The sequence below is a fragment of the Penicillium atrosanguineum genome (genome assembly GCF_028827265.1).
Source record: "Penicillium atrosanguineum strain IBT 20685 chromosome Unknown utg000002l_segment0_segment0, whole genome shotgun sequence".
In the NCBI taxonomy this organism is placed as follows: domain Eukaryota; kingdom Fungi; phylum Ascomycota; class Eurotiomycetes; order Eurotiales; family Aspergillaceae; genus Penicillium; species Penicillium atrosanguineum.
In genome coordinates, this window is record NW_026623134.1 from 2,734,306 (window position 1) to 2,750,572 (window position 16,267).

Below are 16,267 nucleotides of genomic sequence, written 5' to 3' on the forward strand. Positions count from 1 at the left end.
AGTGAGGAATTAGTCGAAATAGTCGAAAAGGTCGAAATGGTGGGACGTAGAGGCACAGTGGAACCGGCCCAACAAAGACCTGGGAGTTGGGGAAGTGTGTTCCTGGATGTACCTGACAGTACTAAACACTATGGGAAGGTACTTTCGGTGCGCGAGTTGGGATTCTCCACTTGGTGGGACTCTGGAAAATCATCCTCATCATTTTTTTTTTCTTCTGGCGTCTTCGATCGAGTATTAGTTCGTTGCTCTCCGAAGGAAACTAATCTTTACTCCTCAATCTTTTCTTCTTAGTCGGGTTTTGGTGGTCCCGGTAAGTGTCACTGCAACGTCCTTGCTACCTCGCGACCTTGCTACCTCCCCGTTTGCGACCAAACTCCGAACCTGCCGCATCGGGATCTTCGTGTTGCCCCGGCTGACTTGACATTATCCAGTCTTACCTTTTTCAACCTCTACTTTCTACCCGCGCCACCGTTTCCGGGTTTGCCACGTTGTACATTATTTCTCCCCTAGCGTTTAATCTCCTCCTTTCGCCTCAATTCTTGCATGGGACCTGAGACTGCCTGATCCATCTACACCATGGGCGTCCCTAACGGCAACCAGCCGTCTAACGGCCATGGCAGCTCCAATGCCGCCAAATACGACCTCCCTTCACATTTCATCGGTGGCAACCACCTCGAAGTAGCACCTCCGAGCTCCGTGAAGGACTTCGTTGCCCAGAATGGCGGTCACTCCGTCATCACGTCGGTAAGTTCGAGACGAAAAAATGGAGCTCATGAGTTCGATTGGAAGGAAGTGGCACTGATCTTCATCTCTGTTCTCTCTTTCAGGTGCTTATCGCCAACAACGGTATCGCCGCCGTCAAGGAGATCCGCTCAGTGAGGAAATGGGCCTACGAGACCTTTGGCAACGAGCGTGCCATCCAGTTCACCGTCATGGCCACCCCCGAGGATCTTACTGCCAATGCCGACTACATCCGCATGGCTGACCAATACGTCGAGGTTCCCGGCGGAACGAATAATAATAATTATGCCAACGTCGAGCTGATCGTCGATGTTGCCGAGCGCATGGATGTCCACGCTGTGTGGGCTGGATGGGGTCACGCCTCCGAGAATCCTCGGTTACCCGAGTCCCTGGCGGCGTCGCCCAAGAAGATCATCTTCATTGGTCCTCCTGCCTCTGCCATGCGCTCACTGGGTGACAAGATCTCTTCCACTATTGTCGCACAGCATGCTGGTGTGCCCTGTATCCCCTGGTCGGGAACCGGTGTCGAAGAGGTGACGATTGACGACAAAGGAATTGTAACAGTCGAGGACGATGTCTACTCCCGCGGCTGCACATTCTCCCCCGCTGAGGGTCTGGAGAAGGCCAAGCAGATTGGTTTCCCCGTCATGGTCAAGGCCTCCGAGGGTGGTGGTGGTAAGGGTATCCGTAAGGTCGACAACGAGGAGGATTTCGTCGCTCTGTACAATGCGGCCGCTAACGAGATCCCCGGTTCCCCCATCTTCATCATGAAGCTGGCTGGTAACGCCCGCCACTTGGAGGTACAGCTGCTCGCTGATCAGTACGGTAACAACATTTCCCTCTTCGGCCGTGACTGCTCTGTCCAGCGTCGCCACCAGAAGATTATTGAGGAGGCCCCCGTCACCATTGCCAAACAACCCACTTTCCAGGCTATGGAGAAGGCTGCTGTCAGCCTGGGTCGTTTGGTTGGTTACGTGTCTGCCGGTACCGTCGAGTACCTATACTCGCACTCCGATGACAAGTTCTACTTCCTCGAGTTGAACCCCCGTCTTCAGGTCGAGCATCCCACCACTGAGATGGTCTCGGGTGTCAACCTTCCCGCTGCCCAGCTCCAGATTGCCATGGGTATTCCTCTGCACCAGATCCGCGACATTCGTCTCCTGTACGGTGTTGACCCCAACACCACCGGCGAGATCGACTTCGATTTCTCCAGCGAGGAGAGTCTCACGACTCAGCGCCGGCCTCAGCCCAAAGGACACACCACTGCTTGCCGTATCACTTCTGAGGATCCCGGCGAGGGCTTCAAGCCTTCCAGTGGTACCATGCACGAGCTGAACTTCCGCAGTTCTTCTAACGTTTGGGGCTACTTCTCCGTCGGTACTGCTGGTGGTATCCACAGTTTCTCCGACAGTCAGTTCGGTCACATTTTCGCCTATGGTGAGAACCGTTCTGCCTCGCGCAAGCACATGGTTGTCGCTCTGAAGGAGTTGAGCATTCGTGGTGACTTCCGTACCACCGTTGAGTACCTCATCAAGCTGCTGGAGACTCCCGCTTTCGAGGACAACACCATCACTACCGGCTGGCTTGACCAGCTTATCTCCAACAAGTTGACAGCCGAGCGTCCTGACCCTATTGTCGCTGTTATCTGTGGTGCTGTCACCAAGGCTCACCTTGCCAGCGAGGCTGGTATTGAGGAGTACCGCAAGGGTCTAGAGAAGGGTCAGGTTCCTTCAAAGGACGTCCTGAAGACCGTCTTCCCTGTGGACTTTATCTACGAGGGTGCCCGCTACAAGTTCACTGCCACCCGTGCCAGTCTGGACAGCTACCACCTGTTCATCAATGGTTCCAAATGCTCCGTTGGTGTCCGTGCTCTGGCCGACGGTGGTCTGCTAGTTCTGCTCAGCGGCCGCAGTCACAATGTCTACTGGAAGGAGGAGCCTGCTGCCACCCGTCTGAGTGTGGATGGCAAGACTTGCCTTTTGGAGCAGGAGAATGACCCCACTCAGCTTCGCTCCCCCTCCCCCGGTAAGTTGGTCAAGTTCACTGTCCAGAACGGTGAGCACATCCGTGCTGGCCAGGCCTACGCCGAGGTTGAGGTCATGAAGATGTACATGCCTTTGATTGCTCAGGAGGATGGTATGGTGCAGCTCATCAAGCAGCCCGGGGCCACTCTGGAGGCTGGTGATATCCTCGGTATCCTCGCCCTGGATGACCCTTCGCGTGTTAAGCATGCCCACCCCTTCACTGGCCAGCTGCCCGACCTCGGCCCTCCCGTCGTTGTCGGTATGAAACCCCCGCAGCGCTTCTGGTTGCTGTACACTATTCTTGAGAACATCCTCCGTGGTTTCGACAACCAGGTCATTATGGGTGACACTCTGAAGGAGCTCGTTGAGGTTCTCCGTAACCCCGAGCTTCCTTACGGAGAGTGGAATGCTCAGTCATCCGCCCTGCACTCGCGCATGCCCCAGAAGCTGGATGCTCAGCTCGAGGGTGTTGTTGAGAAAGCCAAGTCTCGCAAGGCCGAGTTCCCTGCTAAGCAGCTCCAAAAGACCATTTCTCGTTTCATTGAGGAGAACGTCAACCCTGCCGATGCCGAGATCCTCAAGGCCACTCTCTCGCCTTTGATTCAGGTAATCAACAAGTACTTGGATGGCTTGAAAACCAACGAGTACAACGTCTTCATTAGCCTGTTGGAGCAGTACTGCGATGTGGAGAAGCTGTTCTCCACTGGTACCAAGCGTGACGAGGATGTCATTCTCAAGCTCCGTGAGGAGAACAAGGAGGAGATCACCAAGGTCGTTCACACTGTCCTCTCTCACAGCCGTGTTGGCTCCAAGAACAACCTGGTTCTGGCCATTCTAGAAATGTACCGCCCCAACCAGCCCAACCTGGGCAATGTCAGCAAGCACTTCAAGCCTATCCTGAAGAAGCTTACTGACCTCGAGGCTCGCTCCACCGCTAAGGTCACCCTGAAGGCCCGTGAAGTTCTCATCCAGTGCGCTATGCCCTCGCTGGAGGAGCGCCTGTCCCAGATGGAGCATATCCTGCGCTCCTCTGTTGTCGAGTCCCGCTACGGCGAGACCGGGTGGGACCACCGTGAGCCCGATGCTGGTATCTTGAAGGAGGTTGTCGACTCCAAATACACCGTCTTCGATGTGCTTCCTCGCTTCTTCGTCCACCAGGACCCTTGGGTCACCCTTGCTGCTCTGGAGGTCTATGTCCGCCGTGCTTACCGTGCGTACACTGTCAAGAGCCTTGACTACAGCGCCGCTGGTGAGCCTCCCCTCCTGTCTTGGGACTTCACCCTCGGCAAGCTGGCCCAGCCTGAGTTCGGCCCTATCTCCTCCACGCAGCCCTCAGCTCCCAGCACTCCTACCGCTGAAGTCAACCCCTTCAAGCGCATCAACTCCATCAGTGACATGTCCTATCTGGTCAACGACCCCTCCACTGACCTTATCCGCCGTGGTGTTATCATCCCCGTGCAGTACTTGGAGGATGCCGAGGAATTCCTGTCTAAGGCTCTGGAGGCCTTCCCCCGCCCTGGTGCCAAGGCTCAGAAGGCTGATAACGGCCTGATTGCCAACCTCGAGGGCAAGCGTCGCCCTGCCCCCTCTGGTGCCAAGGAGAACGATGACGAGCTTACTGGTGTCCTCAACATTGCTATCCGTGACATTGAGGAGCAGGATGACTCCCAGATCGCCACCCAGATGCAGAACTTGTTGGCTGACAACAAGGAGGAGCTGCTTTCCCGCCGTATCCGCCGTGTGACCTTCATTTGTGCCAAGAACGGTGTCTATCCCGGATACTTCACCTTCCGTGGACCCAACTACGAGGAGGATGAGAGCATTCGTCACAACGAGCCTGCTCTTGCCTTCCAGCTTGAGCTCGGCCGTCTGTCCAAGTTCAAGATCAAGCCCGTCTTCACTGAGAACCGTAACATCCACGTCTACGAGGCGCTTGGAAAGGGTCCCGAGAGCGACAAGGCCGTCGACAAGCGCTACTTCGTTCGCGCTGTCGTTCGTCCTGGTCGTCTGCGCGATGACATTCCCACTGCTGAGTACCTGATCTCAGAGGCTGATCGTCTGATGAACGATATTCTGGATGCTCTTGAGATCATTGGCAACAACAACTCTGATCTTAACCACATCTTCATCAACTTCTCCCCCGTCTTCAACCTGCAGCCCATCGATGTCGAGCAGGCCCTTGCCGGCTTCCTTGACCGCTTCGGCCGTCGCCTATGGCGCCTCCGTGTCACCGGAGCTGAGATCCGCATTCTTTGCACTGATCCCTCCACCGGTATGCCCTACCCTCTCCGTGTCATTATCAGCAACACCTACGGTTTCATTATCCAGGTTGAGCTGTACATTGAGCGTAAGTCCGAGAAGGGCGAGTGGATCTTCCAGAGCATTGGTGGCACTACCAAGCTCGGCTCCATGCACATGCGCCCCGTGTCTACTCCTTACCCTACCAAGGAGTGGCTGCAGCCCAAGCGTTACAAGGCCCACCTCATGGGAACTCAGTACGTGTACGATTTCCCCGAGCTGTTCCGCCAGGCCTTTCAGAATGCTTGGACCAAGGCTGTTGCGGATATCCCCTCGCTCTCTTCTCAGCGCCCCGCTATCGGCGAGTGCATTGACTACAGTGAGCTAGTATTTGATGACACCGATAACTTGGTTGAGGTCTCCCGTGAGCCTGGTACCAACTCTCACGGTATGGTCGGCTGGCTCGTCACTGCCCGTACCCCGGAGTACCCCAAGGGCCGTCGCTTCATCATTGTTGCCAACGACATCACCTTCCAGATCGGTTCGTTCGGTCCCCAGGAAGACAAGTTCTTCCACAAGTGCACTGAACTCGCTCGCAAGCTTGGCATCCCGCGTATCTACTTGTCTGCCAACTCCGGTGCCCGTATCGGTATGGCCGATGAGCTGCTCCCGTACTTCTCTGTTGCCTGGAATGATGCCTCCAAACCTGAGGCTGGCTTCAAGTACCTCTACCTCACCCCCGAGGTCAAGAAGCGCTTCGATGCTAGCAAGAAGAAGGAAGTCATCACCGAGCTCATCCACGATGAGGGTGAGGATCGCTACAAGATCACCACTATCATTGGTGCCAAGGACGGACTTGGTGTTGAGTGTCTGAAGGGCTCCGGTCTCATTGCCGGTGCTACTTCCAAGGCCTACGAGGACATCTTCACCATCACCCTGGTTACGTGCCGTTCCGTCGGTATCGGTGCTTATCTTGTCCGCCTTGGTCAGCGTGCTATCCAGGTTGAGGGCCAGCCTATCATTCTGACTGGTGCTCCTGCCATCAACAAGCTGCTCGGTCGTGAGGTCTACACCTCCAACCTGCAGCTTGGTGGTACCCAGATCATGTACAAGAACGGTGTTTCCCACATGACCGCGGCTGATGACTTCGACGGTGTTCGCAAGATCATTGAGTGGATGGCCTTCGTTCCCGACAAGAAGGGTGCTCCCATCCCCATCCGCCCTTGGTCTGATAACTGGGACCGTGATGTCGCCTACTACCCGCCTCCCAAGCAGCCCTATGATGTCCGCTGGCTCATTGGTGGCAAGCAGGACGTGGAGGGCTTCCTCCCCGGTCTGTTCGACAAGGACTCCTTTGAGGAGTCTCTCGGCGGTTGGGCTCGCACTGTCGTTGTCGGTCGTGCCCGCCTTGGTGGCATCCCCATGGGTGTCATCGCTGTCGAGACTCGCTCTGTCGAGAACGTCACTCCTGCCGACCCTGCCAACCCCGACTCTATGGAGATGATCACCCAGGAGGCTGGTGGTGTCTGGTACCCCAACTCCGCGTACAAGACCGCTCAGGCTCTTCGTGACTTCAACAACGGTGAGCAGCTGCCCGTCATGATCCTTGCCAACTGGAGAGGTTTCTCTGGTGGTCAGCGTGACATGTACAACGAGGTCCTCAAGTACGGTTCGTACATCGTCGATGCCCTCGTCAAGCATGAGCAGCCCATCTTCGTCTACATTCCCCCTCACGGTGAGCTCCGTGGTGGATCTTGGGTCGTTGTTGACCCCACTATCAATCCCGACCAAATGGAGATGTATGCCGATGAAGAGTCTCGCGGTGGTGTTCTCGAGCCCGAAGGTATCGTAAACATCAAGTACCGCCGCGACAAGCAGCTCGACACCATGGCTCGCCTGGACACGACCTACGGTGACCTCCGCCGCTCCCTCGAAGACAGCTCCCTCACCAACGAGCAGCTGACCGAGATCAAGACCAAGATGGCCGTCCGCGAAGAGCAGCTCCTGCCCGTCTACCTGCAGATCGCCCTCCAGTTCGCCGACCTGCACGACCGCGCCGGCCGCATGCAAGCCAAGAACACCATTCGCAAGCCTCTGAAGTGGCAGAACGCTCGCCGCTTCTTCTACTGGCGCCTGCGCCGCCGTCTCAGCGAACAGCTGATCGTCAAGCGTATGGTCGCCGCTACCGCCACCCCTGCTCCCCTCAACGGTGCCGGCGGCGCCATCCCCTCCACCGGTATTGCCTCCACCAGCACCGAGTCGCCCGGTGCCGCTCACCTCCGCACTCTGCACGCTTGGACTGGCATGCTGGACGAGGAACTCGAGCACGATGACCTCAAGGTTGCCACCTGGTATGAGGAGAACAAGAAGGCCGTGCACAATAAGGTTGAGGCCATGCGCACGGAAGGCGTTGCCTCTGAAGTTGCGCAGCTGCTTATCGGAAACAAGGAGGGTGGTCTCCGTGGTGTGCAGCAGGTGCTTTCTATGCTGCCTGTTGAGGAGCGCGAGAATGTGCTCAAGTTCCTTGGATCCGCATAAGTTTTTTGATCCTCGAAGTTTTTGGAAGTACTCTGGGCTTCCCTTTTTATGACTTGATGTGCTCTTTTCCGTTTTTATATTCCAAATTTTTTTAGAGTCTATCGGTGTTTTTGTGATCGGTACCTGATGTGTTTTGAAGTGTAGTTTCCAAATACATTTAATTGGTTATACCATAATATTTTCACTTGGTAATTTTCGTACATGCCTGCATATAGGCCGGAAACTTCCAACGCGAGTAGATGCTTCCTTCGTTCCCCTGTTTCCAAATGTCTTCCTGGGTCTCAAATCCACTTCTTACGTGAGACTATAAATGATCGTAGGGTTAGATTGTCGGACACCCAATTCGGTAAGTGATATCTAGCTGGATTGCCAGTCATAGTTTCCTAAAAGGGATTAGCGTGAGCTCGAGGGGCTACGTTTAAAACAATGCTCGGTATCACATTCAAAGTCCCATCAATTTTTGCATCGAATCGTCCAGAAAATCCAAGGGTTACCTTTGAAGTGAGCCATGGAAGACGCAATGAAATATGAACTGTCCGACATGGACAAAATGGGCATGCGCAAGATTGTGAAACTCTTCATAGTCTATGAGCTCCAGTCCGCGGTTGATCTAGACATATTGATTGCCTCCATCACGGCAGGTGTGAGGAATGCGACCAAGCGATTGCCTATCATGACAGGGGATCTTGAAGTTGACGGTTCGGGCAAAGCCTACATCGTGGCAGCCCCAGGAAGCCAGGTCGAAGTCAACATCCGCCGATTCAAACCCACAGAGCACAAGCCCCTCTCCGTCCTAGCCGCCAGTGGCTTCCATCCTAGTGATATGGATCCTGTTCAGCTGTTACCTGAAGAACCAACGGCTAAGAATCCAGTCTGCAGTCTGCAGCTGAGTGTCATTGAGGGGGGCCTGATCTTGGGCTTCCGAATGAATCATGCTGCTGGGGACTGGTCTTCAATTGATACGTTCCTATCTCTTGTCTGCCAAGGTAGCAAGGCCCATCAACAAGGCATGGAAATGCCCACGCATACCCCAGATTTCAACAGAGCTCCCTACAATGCCTCGGCGTCCGAGTCGGCCCTCTCGAGAGCAGAGCTATTGGAAAAGCTCCAGATATTTTACATCATGGAACTGAGTCAATTCAAACCAAAACCACCGCCTATATCCAAATCGGGCATCTACAGGATCTCCGAGCCAACGATCCAACAGCTCAAAGCGCAATGCGCCCCGTTTGTAAGCCCGGTAGACTACATAACCTCATACAGCTGCATCTCCGCTCTCGTCTGGACAGCAGTCACGCGTGCCCGACTTTATCTTCATCCCGAGAAAGCGACATCGCCATCTCGCTTCATTCACCCCATCAACGTACGCACCCGGGACCCAGAGAAGGAAACCTCTGAACTATATTTCGGTAACGCTGTTATTGCAGGCCAGGCGGGCCCTCGCACAGCTCGAGACGCGGCATTTGGCGGAGACGAAGGCATTGCAAGGGCGGCAGTTTTGATTCGCGAATCCATCAACACCATCAACATGTCTTCAATCGCTCATATGACTTCACTTATCAAGTCACTCTCTCCGGGAGAGATACCAGCCTCTCGTGCGGACTTTGCTGACATGGACATGATGATGAATAGCTGGTATTCAGGTACCGCGGAGAAGTATGATGTTGGAGCTGGTGCGGTTCCGGTTGCGGTACGGCTGCCTTCTACCATGGCAGGGGTTTCTATGATCTTGCCCAATTTCTCACGCGGAGCAACGAGAGTCTTTGAGGTTCTTGTTGAGTTGGCTGTCAAGGAGCATGATTTGTTAAGGCAGGATGCGGAGTTTTTGAAGTATTTCGAGATTGTTGCGTGACGATGGTATCGTTTGTATAACAGAAGATGGTGTCCGTCAAGATGCTGGGAGTCTTCATGTTCTACCCTAACTTCTCTGCTACTTCCACGAGCGTAGGCAGGTCGTAATTCTAACTGCCCTAAATATACGAAGAAACTTCGAAAAACTCTCGGTCGCAGATCAAGTAGCTCTTCCGCCTCTTACTGTCGGAGATCCGTACGGCTTGAAGTAAAACGTCGTATTCACGTTTTCTTCGCCTAGAAGCTTCTTTCGTAGTTGACGTTCACGTTCTCGCACGCGTTTCTGATATGCACGGTTTCGGCGCTTCTTTTTCTTGTCGGGCCCGTCGAAGAGGCTCTTGAACCAGGCCAGCATATTGATATTGATATTGGTTGACCTTGGTGATTTGCGAAGATAAATTGTGCGACTCGAAGAGAACATTGCATTTAAGGGCCTTGAGGGCCTACGTGGGGGCCAAAAGCCTGGAGTGGGGGCCAAAAGCCTGGAGCGGGGGGGCTGTGCTTGTCCTTTCGGGGCGCGCCATGTTTCCCATTCGGGATGTATAGGTGGAAGGGATTGAAACCAAAAATCAATTAGCATTACTTTTGATCCTGCCGTATAACCCTATGATCCACCCCGTCCAGTCATGTCAATTTTAAATGCCAACGCCGATGCCTGTCCCTCCGTTATTCCCGATGCCGACTCCGATGGCAGTGCCCAGGCCTCCTTTGTTGCATCCGAATTCCCAGCCCGAATCCAGCCCACTTTCCATGCCTTCCCCTTCAAATCCATCAGCTCCGTCAAGTCTACCTTCCTCGGCAGAACCACTTCCTCGGCCACCCGCTGGTCCAGCACCGAGTCCCTCTTTACCTGTTCCTCCCAGGCCAGCCCCACCAACTTCAGTGGCAGCAGTTTCAGCAGTGCTAGATTCGCCTTCGCCAGCTGCAGCTCTTTCCCCACTTTCTTCTGCGCTAGCTATACCGAATCCGCTCAGGCCGCTCGAAGCCGCACCCGCCGATGGTCCCGCAATTGATACAACTGTAGGAATCGGTAAAGACTGTGCCGGACCAGAGGGAAGTGGGATAGCAGCCGGCCCAACGGTGGAGGATATAGTCGGTGGCCCAGTGAGTAATGGAGCAGATATGATACATGACGAAGACGGTGGTGCAGCATAAGTCGGCGCAACAGATGGAACCGGTGCAATTGAAGGAACTGGGACAATGACAGGCGGTGCTTCAGGCGGAACTGGTGCAACTGAAACAGGCGGAATTGGAACAATTGAAGGAGCTGGGACGACAACAACAGGTGGCACTTCGGACGGAGCTGGAATAGCAACAGGAGCTGGTGCTGGTGCAGGTGCAGCAGATGAGACTGGCACGATTGAAGGAGCTGGGATAACAGCAATAGGTGGCGCTTCAGACGGAGCTGGTGCAGCCAAAGGAGTCGATGGAACCACAAGCGGCGTAGAATAAATCGGCGAGGAAGGAATTATTGCAGGTAAAGTCGGCACTTGCGAGGGTATTATGATGGGAATAATTGACGGCGTAAATGGCACTCCTGCTCCCCCAATAGTGCCCTCAGTACTGCCATACCCAGCACCTTCAGTGCCAGTGCCTGCATTCCCGTATCCAGATCCTCCTAGGCTGGCACCTCCCCTACCTGAGCCGTGGTAACCAGGGCCCCCAATGCCGGATCCCTCACTTAGGCCCTCTCCGAGACCTATGCCTCCATAGCTTCCAAGGCTAGCACCGCCATTGCCAGAGCCTTCAGTGCCTGCGCTTCCCAAGCCGGAACCTAAGCCAGAGCTTTGATATCCAGAGATTCCAGTGCCTGTTTCTCCCATGACAGAACCTCCAAGTCCAGGTCCAAGTCCAAGTCCAGATCCTAGTCCGGCTCCTAGTCCCGGCCTCAAACCAGTCTCAAGACCAGCTCCTCCGAAAGAAGAATCTTCGTCGGTAAAGCCTACAAGACTGGAACCTTTGAGGCTTGAAGCTCCAAGACCGGACTCCTCGCCAAAACCAGATCCACCCCCAAGACCATCGCCTCCTTCAATCCCAGAACCGCCAAGTCCACCGCCTAGACCGGCGCCTCCATTTCCTCCATGAAAGCCATCGCCTTTCTCAATGTAAGCTCCATCCAGACCCGTGCCGACGCCCAGATGAGAATCAAAGGAACCTAAAAATGTATCCGAGTTACAACTGAGAAAAATCCAAGTCAAGAGTTGGGGTGCGAACCAGCAAGCGGAAAGGTGGGAGCAGCATTAGCAGTCCCTGTTAGCCCAACAAGGGCGAGGAAGTAGTGTCGCATATTGTCTCGTGCTGAGAACTATTCGTGGGGATTAGCTGACCCACTGCCAATATGAAGCTTAAAGCACTTATTGTATTAAAATTAAAAACAGAGTTGAAATGTAGATAATGATGAATAGAGGGGACAGAGGACATAGCCTTTTTATACTACAGCAAAACTCTCCTAGTAGCGTTAGTGAATACACAAACAGGCGTACCCGGTATATGCTCAAATCTTGAACCAATCTGATGAACACGTTTCCCGGCCTCGGAGCTCTTACCTCACACCCGGAGTTGGAATTAAAATGGTCTGACAAGAACTCCTCGCGTAGGACAACACTATTGGCTGCAGTCAGCATAAATGCTGACTAGTGTTACTGGGTTTCTGGATATCCCACTTCGGAATTTCGCCCTGCATCTGTCGAGCTATGGCCTTATGACTTTCAGTCAGTTTCCTTATGTATTTAATGAATTTTATCGGACATGTCCTACTCTCCCAGTCCTATTGTAACTAGTTCGTGATACATTCGCCTACGTGAAGGTCCCCGAGAGTCGTGTATCCACCTGTTGGATTTTATCTGGAAGTCTGGACTCTTAATACCGTCCAAGATTCCGGGATATCGATTTTGCCCATTGAGATTTGAAAGTGAGCGTACCCAGGACTGCCTGGGCTCAAATGGAGCTGCACAGTTTTCAAAAGAAATAACACATCTCTGCTAACAGCAGATACAATGTGAAACAGCGGCAGTGTAATGTATAGATGGAGTTGAAGCATCATCAAAATGCTCAAGTCAAAATGATTCTGCTAGACGCAAACATGGACCTGTTGGCTAAGTCTCTTTGGTGACAGGCTTCCCTAGAGCCAATGCCGATATCTGATTACGAGGGCCAGATATACCAGGGGCATGCAGGAAGAGCCCCCGACCATAATCCTTGTATAACTCATATATACAGGAATAGTCGACAGCACCTCGGGCTTCTGGCTCTGGCTCACGTGGTTCCAATAGATTATTATCCAGTTGACCGTCAGTTGTCGTATGATTTGATCACTGGCAAGGTGTTCTATAGCTTCTGCAATGGTGTATCATTGCCGGAACGCGGATTCACTTTGCTCCTCAAGCATCATAAACCAAGGAATGTCGGAAAGGACAATCATAAGGCCCAAATTGTGAAAAATATAGAAAAGAACGAGCTGGGTATTGCGATGATCATTTACGGAGATTAAATAAAATCACCTATTTAGAAGTCTAATCTGCAGTCTCCTTATAGCAAGTCAATACTGCAAAGCCTCACAGGCTCTAGCGGGTCGAGAGCCAGCGTTCATCAAGGTCGCGAAAGAACCCCCACGGGGGCTGACCAGATGACTGGCTCGATCATGGGAAGATGTTGCCTAGGTAGGCGTATGGTTGGCAAGGGTGGCCTCGCCAACCACCGAGTCCTCCTTTGTCGATCGAATCTCCAGCCCAGTGTTTATTAAGACATCTCACTGGCGTTGCACTGGACGAAGAACCCCAGTCGAGCGTGGTCTGATTCTTCTCCGTCCGGCACCTGGGTACTTCCGGGCACAGATGAACTGCGCAGGTGATGTCAAAGATTGTAGTTTCCAGGGTTTGATAGTGAAAGATTCGGGCAAAAACAATGATATTTCCCTATCTCAGAAGTCAAAATACTCAAGGTATGGTCAGCTACAACAGGCTCTCGGAAAGGCGTCGCTTTGACGCAGAAAGACCCATATGACATACCCACCCCCAGGAGAACCTTTCTGGTCAGAGAACCAGCTATCCAACTCGAGTCAAACTCCATAGATAACCACGAAACTAATGCAACTAAGAAGGCATTGTCACCTCGTGCTAGCGACGGGCGTCACTAAAGGTGAGACTAGTCCCGACCGTCCCTGTGGGTTTCAGCCCTATGACCGTAGCGGGACGAAGCACGGATGCACACTCCAGCATTGGAGTCAAACCCAATCACACTTGCAAGAAGGATTCTAGATACTTTGACTGTTGCCTACCATCGTTTTACCACCATAGCGTCTTTATTTAGAGTGGGTTCCCCCTTGGCGCCCTGAGAAACCCCGGTCTGGAACATGCAGACGTTCATCACCCCGGGATAGGCAACGACGTTTCTGCCATCGACCATGTCCGGCCATAGAGGTTACCAAAGCTTCACAATCCACAAGATATACGAGAAGGTTCTGGGATGAATTGGGCCGGACAATTGTTAAAACTTTGCAGGAAAATAGCTATCTGGAGATATGGATCAAAAACAAATGGAAAGTATCCTCAATCAAGTTCCCACCCCAACGGCAGTGCACATTCGAGCTTTAATGTTCAAACGAAGATAGTCATATAAGAACCACCAACTATGGAAATACCAATGTTTATGATTGCTGTCGCCTAAACAGACCCGCAGAGTTAGCCAATTTTCATAAGAACAGGATCATTTTCACGCACGCATTTATTGTGCATGAACAATGCCTTGCTCCACCTGACCCGGTGTAGCTGCAGGGTAGACTACCGGCAGTGGCTTCTGAGGGTAATTGTCATATGCCCATTGAGTAATAGGGGGTGGCTGGAACGAGTGGTTTTGAATCTGCCTTTGTTCCTCCTTTTTCTCGCGACGCATTTTGATGAGAACGATAACAACGACGGTGACAACCACGAGAAGGACGATGGGAATGAGAATAGCCTTGAGAAGAATCTTGATGAGGCCCATTTTGAAGACACTAGTGGTTTTGAGAAAGACTGAAGGAAACTCGGAACTCAGTCTATTGTTTAGTCGGAGCTTTCAGTGGTGCGCTGACGAAAACTTCCCACGGAGGGTGAGCCCGGAGGAGTTTTATAATCTGGAAATTCTCTGTTGTCTTCTCAATGGCAAGTCTTGGACGAGGGAGCGCTTAGTGTCTCTCTGTGGTTGGGTGATGGGTTATCGTGATACAGGCCTGCTAGAACTATGTGAATCAACCACTGGGGCCCGATATAGCCCACCAATAGGCTCATATAGAAATTGTTTCCTCCACAATCTAAGTTTGAAAAAACCGCTAAGCTTCAGCCCTACAGGGCTGATGTGATTGTGATTGCTGTTGCAGGGCGGAGAATAGGCTTGCACTTTTAGTGATTGGCTCCACTGAGAGCCCCGTGAGCCATTAAGTGAGCCATTAAGTGAGCCATTAAATGAGCCATTAAATGAGCCAATAAATTGATCCCAGGATAATCAAGATCCTGAACGTCACTCAAACCCAGCGGAGAAAGTTCAAATTTTCAAATCTTCTTTAATGATGCTAGAAAGTCATAAAACTTCAGTCTGGCTATAGCCGCAATAGGCAAATATCTAGATTCCAAACATGCACAGTCAAAAATACCACGTCCCCCGAACTTAATCTCGGATCGTTATTTGTTGTTTCCATAACCCTTGAAGCCTGTCATAGTATTCAAGTTTAGCGTCTCAGACTGAGACGACTCAGATGGCCGATGTTTCGGCAACGTAAAATCAACCTCCGAAGGCAGCAACCACCGAGGGTGACAGATATTAAAGACGCCAACAGCAATCACCATCAAAACACCATCAATTCCAATGAAGTAAGACTGATGAGTAATCAAATACCCATGCCAGCCCTGAGCTAACTCAATGGTACGATAAATGCTTCGAATATAGATGCAGATAACGGAAAGCACCATGGCCGCGAGAAGAGGGCGGAGTGGACCCTTAGTTGCCATACTAAGCATACCAAGGCGCTTCACACGGCGGAAGACGTCAATGGCGCATACAACAAAAGCTGTGATTGAGAATAATTGGAATGCGATACCAGCGACCATGGTATTTGTGCCTGGGGCGGTATCGCCCTTGTTGTTGGACTCGGATGAGGCCATGCCACCGCCAGCGGCTTGGATGACCAGTGAGACAACATCACAGGTGCAAAAAATCCAGAGGTAAAGCTTCGGTGAGAGTATAGAGCATTCACGACCGTAGAGTCGGATTAATCTGCCGAGGAGGACGTAGATCCCAGCCGTGAAGAAGGTCGGTGCTGGGGTGTACATGATCAGGAGCTGTTGAGGGAGACCACGAGTTCTAGGCAGACTTTTTGCTTACCGATGATCAAAGTTGAGATCTGAATGAGAAACGCAGTCGAGTTATATGGGCATTCAGCAGACCAGGTACGGCCAGCCCATCCGATCAATTCCACTTTGCAGTATTAGCTACCGAGATGTCCTTCCAACGTTGGAACTTGGAGTGATTGCTTACCCAAGCATCCGATAGCAAAGACACTGTACACCCATGTTCTTTTCCAGCAGAGTTGAGCGATATGAGCGATCATGGATAGACCAAAGAGCACGCAGAATGCAATGCCTGCTGCTTTTGATGGTACGTATCCGTATGAAGTCTGAATACCATCCACGTGGGCTTTGCAGCCGATATAGAGGCTTTCATCAGGAGTTGTCATGTTGGTAGGCAGATGAGAAACGAAGTGTGAGCGATGTATAAAGCAGGCAGGATATAGAAGTAGTTTTTTTTAGAAACAATTGGGCGTATCAAACTGGGAAGATCGTGATGGCTGAAGCAAGATGAAACCTCAAAACAAAGGAAGCGACATGACTTATATAATTACAGAT

General features: G+C 52.4%; 6 protein-coding genes across 6 annotated transcripts; 3 read left to right on the top strand and 3 right to left on the bottom strand.

The window, feature by feature from the left end:
* Positions 1-576: 576 nt before the first annotated feature.
* N7443_002819 (acetyl-CoA carboxylase ACC1) lies at positions 577-7,541 on the top strand (the record flags this gene model as incomplete). Its single annotated transcript, XM_056882875.1, has 2 exons — positions 577-744; positions 828-7,541. 2 exons carry the CDS (start codon positions 577-579, stop codon positions 7,539-7,541), a joined length of 6,882 nt encoding a protein of 2,293 aa, XP_056744716.1.
* A 508-nt stretch (positions 7,542-8,049) lies between these two features.
* N7443_002820 (Nuclear distribution protein nudE) lies at positions 8,050-9,393 on the top strand (the record flags this gene model as incomplete). The annotated part of the gene is made up of 1 exon (XM_056882876.1): positions 8,050-9,393. The coding sequence occupies one exon, from the start codon at positions 8,050-8,052 to the stop codon at positions 9,391-9,393; it is 1,344 nt and encodes a 447-aa protein (XP_056744717.1).
* A 159-nt stretch (positions 9,394-9,552) lies between these two features.
* On the bottom strand, positions 9,553-9,747 carry N7443_002821 (Acetyl-CoA carboxylase; the record flags this gene model as incomplete). The annotated part of the gene is made up of 1 exon (XM_056882877.1): positions 9,553-9,747. One exon carries the CDS (start codon positions 9,745-9,747, stop codon positions 9,553-9,555), a length of 195 nt encoding a protein of 64 aa, XP_056744718.1.
* A 271-nt stretch (positions 9,748-10,018) lies between these two features.
* Positions 10,019-10,844, top strand: N7443_002822 (transferase family protein; the record flags this gene model as incomplete). Its single annotated transcript, XM_056882878.1, has 3 exons — positions 10,019-10,218; positions 10,367-10,500; positions 10,561-10,844. 3 exons carry the CDS (start codon positions 10,019-10,021, stop codon positions 10,842-10,844), a joined length of 618 nt encoding a protein of 205 aa, XP_056744719.1.
* Positions 10,845-14,114: 3,270 nt separating this feature from the next.
* Positions 14,115-14,372, bottom strand: N7443_002823 (uncharacterized protein; the record flags this gene model as incomplete). Its single annotated transcript, XM_056882879.1, has 1 exon — positions 14,115-14,372. One exon carries the CDS (start codon positions 14,370-14,372, stop codon positions 14,115-14,117), a length of 258 nt encoding a protein of 85 aa, XP_056744720.1.
* Positions 14,373-15,046: 674 nt separating this feature from the next.
* On the bottom strand, positions 15,047-16,098 carry N7443_002824 (RTA1 domain-containing protein; the record flags this gene model as incomplete). Its single annotated transcript, XM_056882880.1, has 3 exons — positions 15,047-15,681; positions 15,747-15,839; positions 15,900-16,098. The coding sequence occupies 3 exons, from the start codon at positions 16,096-16,098 to the stop codon at positions 15,047-15,049; spliced, it is 927 nt and encodes a 308-aa protein (XP_056744721.1).
* Positions 16,099-16,267: the final 169 nt, after the last annotated feature.